The sequence below is a fragment of the Capsicum annuum genome, chromosome 5 (genome assembly GCF_002878395.1).
Source record: "Capsicum annuum cultivar UCD-10X-F1 chromosome 5, UCD10Xv1.1, whole genome shotgun sequence".
Lineage (NCBI taxonomy): Eukaryota > Viridiplantae > Streptophyta > Magnoliopsida > Solanales > Solanaceae > Capsicum > Capsicum annuum.
Genome location: NC_061115.1, coordinates 22,425,326 through 22,442,738, shown reverse-complemented (window position 1 = coordinate 22,442,738; position 17,413 = coordinate 22,425,326). Strand labels below are relative to the sequence as shown.

General features: G+C 38.3%; 1 protein-coding gene across 1 annotated transcript; it reads left to right on the top strand.

The window, feature by feature from the left end:
* Positions 1 to 3,213: 3,213 nt before the first annotated feature.
* On the top strand, positions 3,214 to 6,440 carry LOC107870440 (disease resistance protein RPP13). Its single transcript, XM_016716975.2, has one exon. It carries the CDS (start codon positions 3,695 to 3,697, stop codon positions 6,260 to 6,262), a length of 2,568 nt encoding a protein of 855 aa, XP_016572461.2. The 5' UTR covers positions 3,214 to 3,694; the 3' UTR covers positions 6,263 to 6,440.
* Positions 6,441 to 17,413: the final 10,973 nt, after the last annotated feature.

Genomic DNA, 17,413 nt, shown 5'->3' with positions numbered 1-17,413 from the left:
AGTGTATGCAGATAGGCAGCATACGTAAAGGAGTTCACCGCTCATGCTTTAGAATCCTAACCTCACAGATGAAAACATGTTATTCCACTTCCTGGACGACTTGAAAAATTGGGCACGAAAGATTGAAACGTCGACAAGTTGGTACTATTGATGAAGCCATTGTACAAGCAGATACTTTGACGGACTTAGATTTTTGCAGTAACAATGTGCCGCAGTCATTGCAACATCAAGTGAGGGAGAGTACGATGACCCACCATGGCATCATGCCACTTAGGCTCTACGTGACACAAAGTAGAGAAAAAGAGAGATTTTTCATGAAAGATCATAGAATTCTTTGGATTTGTACGCAAGGTCCTTGGGACTCTATTGATTTTTAGCTTTGATGTTAAAGAAACAATAGAGAAAGACTTGGAGGGAAAATTGTCAAAGAGAATTATTTTATTAATAACTCAACGACCTATATTTATAGTTATTTCTAACTAGACTTCAATTCAAATTCAAATAACAAAGGGATAACTAATTCCTAAGTCTAACCCACATAGGACTCTAATAATTTGAAACTACTAATAGTTATCTACTTCTACTTTATTTCTGAGACATATCTTCACCACTCCGCCTTGGATCAGAAATTGTAGATTGCAGGTTTGCCTGAATTTGGCCTCTTGAATAAATCTGTCAATTCATCTTTGGTCTTGCAAGGCTTGTGTGCATCTTCTATTAGATTAAATAATAAACTTTTGCCTCTCATTTCAACTTGTAAAATCTCATGATTAGAGAAATTGAAGATTCGACAATATTTATCTCCAAATAATAATTTAAATTCTTATTCCATTAGCTGGCCAACACTTAACAAACTTTTATCAATATCGGACATGTAAAGGACATTTAAAATTATTTTTGTACCTGAAATTATTTTGATTGCACAACATTCCCCTTTCCTTCTGCAAGAATATAGTCACCATTCCCAATTCTGACTTTCTTATTTTTTAAAGGCAGAAACTCTTTAAAAAAGTTTTGTCATATGTCATGTTGTTCATACAACCACTGTCAATCATCTAAAAATCAGATTTCTTGGTTGAAGAATATGTTGCCACAAATAAGTGATCTTCTTCTTCTTTGGTAACTTGGTCATCTGTTTCATATTTTTGAGATTTTTTTACAAATCACAACTTCATGGCCAAGTTGATTGCAGATCTTGAATTGTGCATCTGGTCTCTTCAAACATTTAAATGGAGTGTGACCTATTTTGCCACAGCACTGGCAAGGTGGGTATTTTTTTATTGAATTATTACCCTTACTTTGAGTCTTGTGGTTGGCTGTCAAAGCTCCTTCAACCATATCATCTTATCTCATAAGCCTCCTTTGCTCTTGTGCCTACAATGTATTTAACAATTCTGTCAAGGTAATCTTGGACAGGTCTTTTGTGTTTTTTAAGGTAGTTATTGATACTTCAGATCTTTCAAGCACTGTAACAAGAATTTTTTCAATAATTCTTGAATCTTTAAATTTTTTGCCAACCAATCTTACCTTGTTAACAATGCCAAGAAGTCGGTCTAAGTACTATTTGACGGTCTCAAATTCCTTCATCTTTTGCAATTCGAATTCCCTTATTAGATTCAACACATTCATGCCTCGTATTTTTTCATATCCAGTATATTTTTCCTTCTGATAATCCCAAATTTTTTTTGTTGATTTAAAGGCCATAATTCTCATGAAAAATGTTGGAGAAACACTAGCAAACAAAGTCGCTTTTAGTTTTGATTTTTTGATTTTCTTTTTCTTTTGGCTTTTGATCTGGGCTACGTGGGATTATCGGGCAGCGAAAGAACACCAAAATCCTCCTCCACAGCCTCCAAAAGATGTAAAGCCTTAAGATAAGTCTCCATTCTTACTATCCAAAGCTGGTAATTCTCACCATCAAAGATTGGAGGAGCTATTTAGGAAAAAGTTGTTTTCAAAATTCATTTCAATCACAGATCCCTCAAAAAAATGGCTCTAGATACCAATTGTTGGTTTTTGGCTTTAAAATTAAAGAAAAAATACAAAAAGACTTGGAGAAAAAAAATACTGTAATTGTATTGTCAAAGAGAATTATTTTATTAATAACTCAAAGACTTATATTTATAGCTAAATTTCTAACTAGACTTCAATTCGAGTTCAAATAACAAAGGGATAACTAATTCCTAAGTCTAACCCACATAGAATTCTAATAATTTAAAACTACCAATAGTTATCTACTTTTACTTTATTTTTGAGACATATCTTCAATAGACTTTCTAACACTGTAGAATTTTCTTTTAGAGAAGACTATCTTGTAAGTTGTGAATATGAACAATCTGTATAATAATTATTATTTGTATATTAGTCTCTAAGTGAGTAATATAAATCAATGTTTTTAAAGGTAGTTCAAGTCTCGCCTCGAGGCTCACCTAGGGACGAGGCTTAGCTAAAAATGTTTTGAGACGTTGCGCAAAGGCGAAAGTATCAAAGTGAACGTCCCGAAATTTGAGGTGTTCACCTAAGCATTGGGGTGTTCTCCTAAGCGTGAGGCGTAAACCTAGAAAGTTTACAAAGTAAAATGATTTTTCTGATAAAATCTCTAATTAAAACTTAATACTAAAATATATGATTGATAAATACTTAAATACTCAAATCAAAGTAAATAAAACTTAGAAGTCACACTTTCAAACATACTTGCCGGTGGGTTTCGACGCAGCCTCTACTCAAGATGGTACTAGGTGTACTTTCTTCTTCATAGTTCTTTTCTTTTCAAGTCGTACAGTGACAAGCTTTTAAGTTACATTGTTTGCTCTCTTTAAAATACAATATATTGATCGAGTTATGGGAAGGTGAGGGTTGAATAAATAATGTAATATTTTTTATACAAACTTGTGTTTTTGAGGACATATAATAGTTTATCATATGAAAGTTGACTTTATCTATTAGTTGTATTATGTGGCTTTAGTTAGATTTTTTTTTTTGCTGAAACAGTTTTAGATACATATTTCATTTCTTTTCTTTTTCATTTTGATATAGTTTACTTTTTTTTTTTTTGGTGATTTATCTCTTTCAAAAATATCTAATTCTAATTATATTGATTTATAAAATATTAAAGATTAAAGGATCCGTAGGGTTTACGCCCCAAAGCCTCGGAGCTTACGCCTCACCTTATACCAAATAAAACGTCTCACCTTACGGCTCCGCCTCTAAAAACACTGATATAAACAAAGAGATGTTCGTTTGTAAAGACACCAAACAAATTTCATAAGTCTTTAAGATTTTTATTTAGTTTTTTTTTTTTTTCGCTGCACGAAAAGATAACAAACCATAGAGCATATTCAACCACTCATTGTGAAGGCCAAGGCAAGAACTAAAGGGATATTTCTACAAATGTACCTTTCGCTTAGCTAGTATCATTGTCCCTTTTGATAATAGGAACCCATCTTTTTCTCGTCTTGTCAAACGGGCGATATTCCACATTCATTGCTCCTAACTTTTTTTGTTCATTTTCCACATTATTGTTGACATATTGGACATTCATTAATTCTTTTTTCCACAAACCACATGGCTATGTCTCAGATTTTCATCCACATTTTGTCACCATAATATTTGTTAACTCTCAGATTCAGTTACTTCAACTTGATATTTGTTCTAAATTTTATCTTTAGTACTTCTATATCAGATCAAAGTGAAGATGGTTGATGCCGCCTTTGTGTCGTTTGCAGTGCAAAAACTGGGTGATTTCCTCATACAGGAAGTTAACCTACGTTTAAGTCTGAGAGAAGATGTGAAGTGGCTCAGAAATGAGCTGCTCTTCATGCAATCTTTCCTCAAACATGCAGAGGAAAAGCAAAGCGAAGATCAAAGAGTTCAACAATGGGTGTTTGAGATCAACTCTGTTGCTAATGATGCTGTTGCTATACTCGAGACTTACAGTTTCGAGGCTAGTAAAGGTGATGATGATAGAATTGCTGGACGTCTGAAGGCTTGCACTTGCATCTGTAGGAAGGAGACCAAATTCTACAAAGTTGGCAAGGAGATCCAATCACTCAAGCAACGGATCATGGATGTCTCTCGCAAACGAGAGACTTATGGTATTACAGATATAAATATTGCAGGGGAAGGACCAAGTAATCGGCCAAAAAATCAGTCGGCCCTGGTTAGAACATTGAGGAGAACTACCTCATATGTAGATGATGATCAGATTTTTGTTGGCTTTCAAGATGTTGTACAAAGATTGATAACTGAACTTCTCAAAGCAGATCCTCGTCGAAGTGCTATCTCCATTTATGGTATGGGCGGATTAGGCAAGACAACTCTTGCGAGGAACCTCTACACCAGTCCTAACATAGTCTCTAGCTTCCCAATACGTGCTTGGATATGTGTTTCTCAAGAGTACAATACCATGGATCTTCTTAGGAACATCATCAAATCTATCCAAGGACGCACCAAGGAAAATCTAGATTTGTTGGAGAAGATGACTGAGACAGATCTAGAAAGTTACCTTCGTGATCTATTAAAAGAACGCAAATACCTTGTGGTGGTGGATGATGTATGGCATAGAGGAGCTTGGGAAAGTTTGAAAAGAGCATTTCCAGATAGCAAGGATGGAAGCAGAGTTATTATTACCACACGCAAAGGGGATGTCGCTGAAAGAGCAGACGACAAAGGTTTTGTCCATAAACTTCGGTACCTAACCCAAGAAGAGAGTTGGGACCTCTTCTGCAAGAAACTGCTTGATGTCCAAACAATGGTTCCAGAAATGGGAAGGTTAGCTAGAGATATGGTGCATAAATGTGGAGGCTTACCTCTTGCAATTGTTGTATTAAGCGGACTACTTTCGCATAAAAGGGGGCTAGAAGAATGGAAAAAGGAGAAGGACCACCTTTGGAAGACCATTAAAGCTGACTCAATTGAAATCTCGTACATACTATCAATAAGCTACAACGACTTGCCAACTGTACTCAAGCAGTGTTTTCTATACTTTGGTATTTATCCGGAGGATCGTGAGATCTACACTGATCAAATCACGCAGTTGTGGATGGCAGAGGGTTTCATACCAAGAGAAGAAGAAAGAATGGAGGATGTCGCTGAAGGCTTCTTGGATGAGCTGATAAGACGAAGCTTGATACAAGTGGGACATACATTTTGGGACAAAGTTGTTAAATGTAGGATTCATGATCTACTTCGGGATCTTGCCGTGAAAAAGGCATTGGAGGTAAACTTTTTTGATATTTATGATCCAAGAAAGCACTCCATATCCTCCTTTTGTCTCAGACATGCCATTCATGGTCAAGCACAAAGGTACCTCTCACTAGATCTTTCTAACTTGAAGTTAAGGTCAGTACTGTTCTTTGATCCAAATTTTTGTAAGACGGGTCTTATAAACTTCCGTATTGAGTTCCAACATATATATGTGCTGCAATTGGAGATTCAATCTGGCACTAGGTTTCCTGATTCCATAGGGAGTTTGTACCACCTCAAGTTCTTAAGATTGAGTGGTATCTATGATATTCCTTCCTCCATTGGCAATCTCAAGAATTTACTGACACTTTGTGTCTACAATGAATACGGACGCTTATGCCAACTACCTCCAGAGACAGCTGGCCTAATAAATCTAAGACATTTAACTGCTTTCTATTCAATACCTCTGAAACGTATAAGCAAACTCACAAGTCTTCAATATCTTGAAGGCATTTGTTGTGATCAATGGAAAGATGTTAACCCGGTTGATTTGGTCAATCTTGGAGAATTACGCATGTATGGTATTGCCAAAACTTACTCCCTGAATAACATTGGCAACTTGAAACAACTTCACACTCTCTTCTTGGTTTGTAAATACGATGAATCGTTCCCACCCCTAGAATTTCTTAATTTTTGTCAAATGCTCCACAAATTGTGGTTAAAAGGGAGAATAGAGAAATTGCCTCCGTCGGACACATTTTCAAATTCCATCACAATGATGAGCCTTTCTCACTCAAAACTCATTGAAGATCCGATGCCTATCTTGGAAATGTTGCCAAACCTAAGGAATCTCGATTTAGTTGCAGCTTATGAAGGAAAGGAAATTAGTTGCAGTGATAACAACTTTGGTCAACTGGAGTTCCTTCGCCTTGAGAGTCTTGAGAACCTAGAAAGATGGTATTTAGCCACAAGTGCGATGCCTCTGATTAAAGGTCTTGGTATTCATAACTGTCCAAAGCTAAATGAGATTCCTGAGAGAATGAAAAATGTGGAGAGGTTGAAGAGATTTAATCTTTGATGGAGCTTATCAAGCATGTAAGATGTCCTATTTCATAATCTAAATCCCCAATAATTGAGAAGCATGCTTATCATTTTTTCCCTATAGATTCCCCAAGGGAATGTTGAAAGAAAGTATTTATTGTTTAAAGATTAAATTTGAATGAACTTAATTTTAAATTTTTTTATTTTACCACTAATGATATGATTTATGAGGACATTAATGACATGAAATTGTACGATCACAAATTCTAATTAACTTCTTTTAATACTGTATTTAATCAAAGATGTTCCCATAAAATATACCCTAGAGCACAACTTATGTTATCGAATCTATGCCTTGGCAATAACTTCAGCCACAAAATATATTTTTCTTTATCACTAAATACTAGCACAAAAAATTGGTTACTACTAGGGAGGATATATACTTTTCGTTATCATCAAGCTCAACTCTATCATCTTTTCCTTATACAACATGATTGTTACTTTAGACTTTTCCCCACATTTTTATTCCTTCGCTGCTTCTGTCTCTTCATCTCTTTTTTTTTTTCTAATATTAATTTTCTAGTCAAACATGTTTCCATAAAATATAACAAATGGAGTATTATTAATTAGCTAAAGTAATTTTGGTGGATGAGCAAACAAACCAACTCTTCTCAATGTTAAAGTTACCCACTCTCTCACTCTCTACAGTCTAACGTAAGCATCACCTTTGTTTCCACTAACCTTTGCAACCAATCCCCACCTGTTCCACCGAATCCACGGGATGAGGGTGAATGCCAAATGGAAATTGACTCTGCACCCAAAGCATTATTCAGTTAAATAGTAAAGGAAAAATCCCCACTGCTAAACAACTCCTTTCCTCTCTCCTTCGAAGCCGATGAAACCCCCACAGACTCTGATCCATCACCAGATAACATCCAAATCTCTTCTGAGGATGGGAAACACCTATATGCCCCTTGGAAACATCCAGTCATTATTAAGACCGTCGGAAGAAGCTTCAATCACCAATTCCTTAAAACCAAGGTCCTAGATCTATGGAAAATCAAAACCCAAATCCCTTTTATAGATTTGTGCATGGGTTTCTACACCATCAAATTTGACTTGGAGGAGCATCAAAGAAAGGCCCTCCAGGAGGGTCCTTGGTTTGTGGCTGGAACCTTTCTTTCATTCCGCACATGGAAACCAAACTTTGTCCCCTCAGACTCAGAGATCCAGTCCACGGTGTTATGGATAAGACTATCATCCCTGCCTACTGAATATTATGACAGTTCAATGAACGTATAGACCAAAAAATTAGAAGGCTAGTAAAGGTAGATGCTTGCACATCAGCCATTCTTAGAGGCTAATTTGCAAGGATTACGCTCAAATCCCCATTAATGTACCAATGTGGACTTATGTAGTGAGGGAGCCCATCGACAACCCATCATCTATGAAGGTGACGGCTTTCTTTGCAAGGTTTGTGGTTGACTTGGACATGCCGCATCCTCTTACACCTACTCTAAAAGCAATATATCCCCTCCTTCACAGATTGAACCCCACACTGCCTCCATGGTCCCTGGTCAAGCGGAGGAATGAAAGACAGTGGCTTTCCCACGCTGAAAAAAAGGTCAGGTAAATCCCAAAGGTAAGGAACAAATTACAAAAAGTCATCCCATCAAGGTGATGCTCTTCAATGCTGCTTCAGATAAGTTCCTTAAGACTCGGGACTCCCATTACAAGGGAGCTGAAAACTCTGGTGCTAGCGTCGTCATAGCCTCAGGCAAGGGTAAGTCCATCGCTACTTGCGAAATTGACCCACCTTCTGATGCTAGCCCAAGTACGGGCTTAAGGAAAAGGCCCATTTCGAAAAGGCCCAATAACAAAACCCTCTACTTGGGCTCTGCTTACAATACTAGGACCACTATCCTAAAACTCAAATTCACCAGAACAGGCCTTGAACCAACCCAAGCTAAGGGTAAAAACTATCCCGCTAAGTTAAATGGGTTCTCTTTTTTCTATCCCTAACTCTGACAGTAAGAAGTTCCAAACCTAAAGTCACTTTAACATGGAGACTCTACCAAAAGAGATGTTGGTTGTTGTTAACGCCTCCCTAAGCTCAGCTAGCTATGAAAGGACGTCCACTAACATCCATGAATCCTCATTATTGGCAATCTCTTATAGATTCAATTATAGGGATCATAATATTTATACCCCTCCCTCACTGACTCTAATACCTCTACTAGGAAAAACCCTAAGAAAAGTAATGGAGCCCCCTTCAACAAACTCAATCCTGATTGCAGTAGAATCACTCTCACTGGATCACTATCCCACATCTTGGATGAAAATGGGGCTCCAAAACCTCTTGATACCCCTCAACTTTGAAATAATGGGTTAAAAAATGACCCTCCACATCAAGAATCGATATTACCTGGCCCAGGTAGTAATGGAAGGGCTAAACATGGGACCTGCAGCTTATGGTCAACATGTTTGGACAACCACTATGCTGAAGATCATCCAACAAAATCATCCAGGAGAACTAACTCCCTAAATGATCTCTCAAGAGATGAAACTCACTACCCAATCCCTCTCATTTTCCCCCCTAAGGAACTCAGGGATGCTGGAGCAGGGCCCTCCTTTTGTGAAAAACTCTGGAAGGGTCTAGAACCCTCATAGCTAGGAGTTTCTACCATCGCACCCTCTATCCCTGGAGATGCTGGAAAGAACAAAAACAATTGAATTATTGATGAAGATCAAAAGGGAAATGAAAAAGATTCTTGTATCCCTAAAATTTTCCCAAATAGTAGTAAAAACTCTAAGCACTCCCCTATCTCTGAAATTAGAGGACCTAGTAAGCGAAATGGTAATCGTTTTTCTACCTCAAAGCCTAACTTCATTAAAAGTGGAAATATTGTTTCCTAACCCCAACAAAGAATACCTTTACTTGGTCAACTTAAATCCACTCTTCAAAGGAAACACAAATCCCATGGCAATTTAAAACTTGACCCCATCAAGGAAGGTCAAGGAAAAATGGATGATCAACCCCAAAAACACCTACCAAATGATGATGAACTACATCATATGGAATGCTAGAGGGACCAATAGTCCTAATTTTAAAAAGCACTGCTCTAACATGATCAGCCTTCATAAGCCTAGTGTTCTAGCCTTTCTGGAGACCAGGATGGATGATCACCAGCTTCTCACCCATTCTCCGGGATTCAGCAATTTTCTTTAATAACCCATTTTTGAAAAATATAGGGGTATGGTCATCACATGGAACAAAGAAGACTTGGACATCAATGTTATCTCCATTATGCCCCAAGTCATCCATGTATCTATCCAGGTTTAAAACCCTCTTTTCTCTAGTATTTTAGCTTAGTTTATGCTAGTAATAGCTTTAATGAGAGGAAAATCTTGTGGAATCAGCTTACTGACTTCTCTAATAACCATCCTGACTCCTTCCATGGGGGATGATTTCTTGAGGGGATTTTAATAAGATTCTCAGGGCTAATGAGAAATTTGGAGGTAACCATATTAACGATAACAGAGCCAACTATTTTGGGGAATGTATTTACAACTGTAGACTCATAGATATAGGTTATAAGGGTAGTAAGTTCACCTGGTCTAACAAAAGGTATAAAAATAAGAAAGATCTCATTCTAGAGAGGCTAGATAGATGTTTAGCTTCTGAGAATTGGATTTTGTCCTTCCCTGAAGCCTCTATCCATCACCTTCCTAGAACTCACTCGGATCACTACCTCATGCTCATTAATCTCTCTAAATATATCACCATCCCTCTTAAACCTTTCAGGCTTGAGTTAATATGGCTTTCCTACCATACCTTTCCTAACATGGTGAAAGGATTTTTTCAGAACTATGACCACCTGGCCAGTGCTATCTCTCACTTTGAGTCTAAAATTAAAGTTTGGAATAGAGAAGTCTTTGGAAATATCTTTCAAAATAAAAAAAAAAACTCTCTTGGCTAGGTTAGCTGGAATCCAAAGGTCTAAAAATTATCCCCACAACTCCTTTCTCCACAACCTTGAATCAAAGCTCTCCTTGGAGCTTGACACTATCCTAAAATAAGAATCTAAATTTTGGAACTTGAAATCTAGAATAAACTGGCTTCTAGATGGAGACTTAAACAATGTATTCTTTCACAACTCTACCCTCATTAGAAGGAGAAGGAATAGAATCACTAGTATTAGTGGTGAACTAGGCAACTGGTACTTCTCCTATTCAATACAATACTAAGTATGTATCAAGAGATTCCAACCAACACAAGAACAACAACAAAGTACTAGTGAATCTAAAATGATCACACATGGCTTCACTAGGCTTGCAACACTTGTTTGAGCTAGAAAAGTGAGTTTAACAACAAGAACAACAAAGACAATATTTCTAGTGAATCAAAAGAGCCCCACACGACTTCACTAGACTTTTATATTCAACAACATAATGTTAACAAGATTTACAAAGAAAGAGATAGAAACTTGACACAAAATATTCATTATTCTAAGAACCCTAACAAGAGAAAGAACCCTAAGACTAATAAATATCAATACCAAGTTCTTATTTGGACCAAGAGGAACTCAAAGAACCCCAAGAACCTAGTTTCTAGCCAAGATACAACATTAGTATCACTCTACTAGTGAGAATTCGGTTTTGGCCTCTCCAAATGAGAAAGAGAAGTCAAAAATTTACAAGTCTTTTGTTTCTTGAATAATAGGAATGAACTAAAGCAAGACTAGCCCTATTACATGGCTTATATAGTCACTTAGAAAGGAGGAACAAAGACCAAAATACCCTTGGCATTTAAGTGGGTGGTTTTGGGGTGTCTTGGTAGGCCACTTCACATTTTATTAAATATAGGCCCTTAGATGGACTCACAAAGGCCTCACACATGGCCAAGAATGTGAACAAGGCTTGGATTCATTGCAACTCACGTGCTTGGCTTCGTGTGAAAGGTATCAAGCTAGGAATTCCCATATCATCCTTTCCATCTTGAAGGAAATTTGTCCTCAAATTTGGATCATTGCCATCCTCCACCGTTTCCACCCGAGAGAGATCACACACGTTGAAAGTGTTGTGCACTTGATATTTTGGGAGTAGATCAATCTTGTAGGCATTGTCGTTGATCCTTTCTAATACTTGGAATGGGCCATCACCCCGTGGCATCAACTTAGCATTCCTTTGAGACAGGAATCTATCCTTCCTTAGGTATATCCACACCTAATCTCCCGGTTCAAGAATGAGCTTTCTTCTTCCTTTATTGGCTTACCTCGCAACTTCTTGGTTTTTCTTCTCCAACCATAACCTCACCTTCTCATGTAGCTTCTTTATGGCTTCAGCCCATTTTCTTCTATCTAAGCTTATCACAAGATCACTTGGCAAAAGGGTGAGGGGGTTGATGTCATATACACATTCAAAGGGTGTCATCCCCGTGATCGAGTGTATAACACGATTATAAGCAAACTCAATCAACGGTAAGTGCTCCTCCCAAGAAGTCATTTTTTCTTTAACCATGGACCGTAGCATAGACCCTAAGGTCTTATTTACTACTTCCGTTTGGCCATCGATTTGTGGGTGGCATAAAGTCAAAAACAACAACTTAGTACCGAGTCTACCCCACATGGACTTCCAAAAGTGGCTTAGGAATTTAAATCCCTATCACTCACTATGGTCCTCGGAACACCATGAAGTTTTACAATATTATCAACAAACAAAAAGGCTAACTAGGTGCATCATCATATTTAGAAAAAGGAATAAAGTGAGCCATCTTGTAAAACCTATCCACCACGACAAAAATACAATTCTGCCCCTTTCTAGTCCTTGGTAATCCCAAAACGAAGTCCATTGATATGTCAAGCCAAGGACGTAAAGGGGTGGACAATGGGGTGTACAACCCGTGGGGTTGGAGTCGTGACTTGTCTCCTTTGCACTCAACACATTGGCCGCAAATCCGGGCCACATCCTTGTGAATTCTAGGCCAATAAAATTGTTCTTCCAAAATTTTGAGGGTCTTCTCGACCCCAAAATGGCCCATTAGACCGCTATTGTGTGCTTCCCTCACAAATAATTCTCTCCACGAACTTAAGAGAACACACAATTGTCTACTTTTAAATAAGTATCCATCAAATTTGGTATAGGGATGGGAACCCCGATCCATAACCCACCTATTCCTATCCAACTCTTCACTTTCCCTATAGATAGGAGCGAAGTGAGGGTCCTCGGGATATAAAGACTTGAGGCTTTCAAACCCCATCAATTTAGATGACAAAGTAGACACAAGCACATGTTTTCAAGACAAAGCATCGGCAACCACATTTTCTTTACCCTTATTGTATTGAATAACATAAGGAAAAGTTTCAAGAAATTCAATCCATTTGGCATATCGTCGATTAAGCTTGTCTTGTATCTCGTAGATGCTTCAAGGATTCATGATCCATTCAGATCACGAACTCTTTAGGCCACAAATAATGTTGCCAAGTGGCCAAGGCTCTAATCAAGGCATACAACTCTAAATCATACGTAGAGTAGTTTAGAGTTGCTCCTTTGAGCTTTTCGCTAATGTAGGCAATAGGCTTCAATTCTTGAATTAAAACCGCACCTATGCCGACTTTGCTAGCATCATAGTCGACCTTAAAAGTCTTGTTCAGAAATTGTAGCAAAGGGGCCGAGATGAGGATAGCTTTCAAGTCCTCGAAGGCCTTAGCTTGTTCATCTCCCCACTTGAAAGGCCGATCTTTTTTAATAACTTCAGTCAAGGGGGCGGAAATGGTGCTAAATCCTTTGACAAAACGTCTATAAAAACTAGCCAACCCGTGGAAGCTTCTCACTTTACCTACGGTTTTGGGAGTTGGCCAATTTTTAATGGCGTCAATCTTAGATTCATCCACTTCGACCCCTCTTGAGCTCACCACAAATCTATGAAATAGAACCTCATGGACACCAAAAGAACACTTTTCTATATTAGCATATAACTTCTCCTTTCGGAGGACATCAAACGCATATTGTAAATGCTTTACATGTTCATCTAAGGATTTACTATACACCAACACATCATCAGAGTAAACAACAACAAACTTTTTGATAAATGGCTTCATCACATGATTCATTAGCCTTATGAAAGTACTTGGAGTGTTTGTTAGGCCGAATGGCATAACCATTCATTCATAGAGACCAAATTTAGTCTTAAAGGCGGTTTTCCATTCATCACCCGGTTGCATACAAATTTGGTGATAGCCACTCTTTAAATCAATTTTAGAAAACAAACACGAACCACTCAATTCATCAAGCATATCATCTAACCTAGGAATAGGGTGATGATATTTTACCATTATCTTATTGATGGCTCGACAATCAACGCACATACGCCAAGTCCCATCTTTCTTGGGAACTAGTAGCACCGAGACCGCACAAGGGCTCATACTCTCCTTGATATACCCTTTGTTGAGGATTTTCTCAACTTGGTGTTGCAATTTCTTAGTATCCATCGGGTTGCTCCTATAAGCTGGTTTGTTGGGCAATTATGAACCCGACACAAAATATATTTGATGTTCAATTCTCTGAAGTGGAGGCAATCCTTGTGGTAATTCCTTTGGAAAGACATCCTCGTAATACTGCAAAACATGAGAAATAGAAGGAGAAATGGAAATGTTAGTGGCGTTAGTATTAAAACAATGAGCCAAGAAGAGCATCGGAGTATTCTCGTCATGATCTACAAATAATTCTTTCCTCCTAGCCATCATCACCACACTTCCTTGCCCTTTAGAAATTAGGATCCCCTCGGTTTCCCCTACTCCCTCACCTTTGGGTTCTCCTTTTTTACCCTTACTCTCAACCTTCTTTCCCTTTTTTCTCAATTCTTGCATCTTTTGGTGTAATTCATTCACTTGGGAAGGCAATAATGGATAAAGAGCAACCTTGCAGCCATTCTTCTCAAGTGTATACCGATTGGACCTTCCATCATGTTTGGTCGACCTATCGTATTTCCAAGGCCTTCCTAACAACAAGTGAAAAGCTTGCATTGGTATCACGTCACAAAGCACCTCGTCATGGTAGTTGGCTACCTTAAAAAGTATCACACATTGCCTTTTGACCTTTAACTCGCTGCATTCATTTAACCATTGCAACTTGTAAGGACTAGTGTGAGGTGTAGTCAGCAATTTCAAGAAGTTCACCATTATAACACTAACCATATTCGTATAACTTCCACTATCTATCACCATAGTACACACACTTTCCTTCACAAGATATTTAGTATAGAATAGATTCTCCCGTTGGCTAGGATCATCTATTGCCTTACTAATCATGGCACGCCTCACTATAAAGTTTGGAACGACGTACTCCCCTTCTTGCGGATAAGCATCCTCATAATCATCATCATCATCATGTGGATCATTTTTGGGTTTCTCTCTATCTTGAGGCTCGGCCTCATTCTCTTCTTTTTTAAGACCCACTTCCTCACCAAGGTAATACAATCTCCCTTCCCTTAGGATCACATTACGCCGGTTTGGACATTCATTGGCTTTATATCCCCAACCTTGGCACTTGAAACATCAGAACCCTTTAGGATTAGGATACTTGTGAGCTTCTTGTCGGGGAGGAAATTTGTGGACTATTTTAGTCTTGGGAAGCCTTGTAGTGGCGGGTTGTTCCTTGTTTTTGGGCCAACTCAAAGATGGTTGAACCATATATTTGCTCCTTGGCCAACCCAAGGTTGATGGTCCCTTTGCCTTGAACGACGACCTCTCTTTAAGCTCTCTTTCAATCTCAAGAGCCGCTTGGAAAATCCCTTCAATGGTATCAAACTACTGAAGCGTCAAATGGGTGGAGATCTCTTTGTTCAACCCACACTTGAACCGAATAATGTCATGGACAATTTGTTGTCCCCGATGATCAAGCTTCAACATGAGTTGTTGAAACTCGTCATAGTATGCCATAACACTTCGATTCCCTTGTCACAAATTGTAGAACCTATCAAGCAACTCATGACGATAACTTTCAAGAAGACACCGCTGCCTCATTGGTACCTCAACCAAAACCATGGTGGTGGTTGTCCCTGTACCAACTCGTTGCCAAACCGCTTGACGTATTCCCACCAAGTGTTAGCATAGCCTTCAAAATAAGCTATGGCATAACAACTCTTCTTCTCCTCTTAGATATCATTCACGTGAAACACTTTATCACACGCCGACTCCCAGGTAAGATACACCTCGCTGTCACTTTCATCCTTAAAGATAGGTAGGCTCAATTTGATGGTATTAATGTCTACGTCTCTCTCTAGGTGTCGATTTCCCCTTTCTCTATACCCTCAGTATCTCCTTGGATCCACACGACCCCCTCTTATCTCTTTCTCCCTTATGTAGGCATCGTCAAAGGCTCCATACCCTTCATAATCCTCTCTACCATATTCCTCAAGGTGGTCGGGATAGTTTTGGACATTTGGAACTTGATTCAGAGGAATTGGATTTTATGGAAGTGGTGGTCTTAGGTTTAGTGAAGCTTGGAAGGAGGGGTTCGGATTTTGTGGAGGCATTTGATGTCCGAGTACCTCTTGCGGAACTTGAGGCATTTGGAAATGGGTTGGTCTATTGGATTCTAGGTTTAGAGGGTTATAAGTGGTTTGGCTTGCGGCATTTAGTGGGGCTAGTGAAGGATTTGGCAATTATGGCCATGTTCGGGAGTAACGATGGCAAAGGAATTTCTATTATGTCCACTTGACGAAATATGTCAAGGAGTAGAAGGACGAGAGTTCCTTTGAATCTCCACTTGTTCTAACCTCCAACTAATAGTCATCACTTATCCCCTTATGGCTCCCGCTTTCGTACTCAACCTTTCAAGAGCTCAGGTCATAGCCTCAAAAGTGACCCTCATATTCTCCATTTCATTAGAATCGACGGTTTGAGACATGGTTCCCTCCATTATTAAGGTATCACCTACACAAGCAACAATCAAGTTAGTTTAAAATCCCTCTCCTCACTCACACTCTCTTGGTTCACTCACACTCAAGTTCCACAAGTGTTGTAGATTGGCTAGGAACCCAGGAATCCATAAGGTATAAGTATGCTCTTGCCCGAAATGGATTGGATAATTGTTTGAAACTCAAAGAATTCTCGTCAGACTAGAGCCAAGAGTTACAACGTATTCAAATTACAAAATCACACAAACAAACATCGTTAACACAAAGAACGTACACAAAACTAACTTACAAGCTAGTAGGGTATTACTAGGTTGTCAATTAGTTTCGAGCAAACAAACAAAACTAGGAAACAATAAAATAAAATTAAGAAATCTAAAATTTGAACTCAAAAATATTGCATGAACAGTACTTTAGTGACGGGACAGTCCACTATTGGCCTCAAGTTTTATCAAAATTTTATTTCCCAAGTTCAAGTCTTGATCAATATACAATTTGGAATTGGTGGATTTGGTTAATGGAGGGAAAAGTGGTCTTGGAGCCTTTTTGTTCAAATTTCAAAAGCAAAACTTGACTTCTTTGAACTTTCTCCTTGAAACAAGGTCCTTAAATCAAGGAAAAGTAGATGAAAAGTCTTTGAAGTGATAGGGACAAGTCTTTCACTAACAACTACTACAAGCTTGTCTTTCACCTTTTTAGATCTAGTTTGCACTTTAAGGATTAACAAGATGATAAAAAGGTGAAGAACCTTAAGAACACAACAACAACTCCAAGAACAACAACAATTTCAGTTTCCAACTCCACTACAACAAGACCATCAAATCAGCCAAGGTTTAGGTAACAACAACATCCAACTCGGCCACACCTTGTTCACATCTACAACTTCAACAAGTTCAAGTTCAATCTTAGATTTGGACACTTTTTAGTGTTGATGAGAAATAAACCAACACTAGAAACACTCTAAACAAACAAAAGACTACAAGTTCTAGAGACACAACAAACAAATCTTGGCCAAGATAACAACAACACAATTTTCGGCCAAGAACACAAAATGGACAGATTTGCACTTTTCTGGAATTTTTTTTCAATTTTCAGCTTTTTTTTTATTTTCTTAGCAAGAAAGCCCAAGATTGGTATTGTAAGAATAATACCAAAGATGGCTCTAATACAAAATGATACAATACTAAGTGTGTATCAAGAGATTCCAACCAACACAAGAACAACAACATGAACAACAAAGTGCTAGTGAATCAAAAATGGCCACACACGGCT

What these genes read in the sequence shown, in the direction of transcription:
- LOC107870440 (XM_016716975.2), top strand. Translation starts at nt 3,695, where the DNA reads ATGGTTGATGCCGCCTTTGTGTCGTTTGCAGTGCAAAAACTGGGTGAT.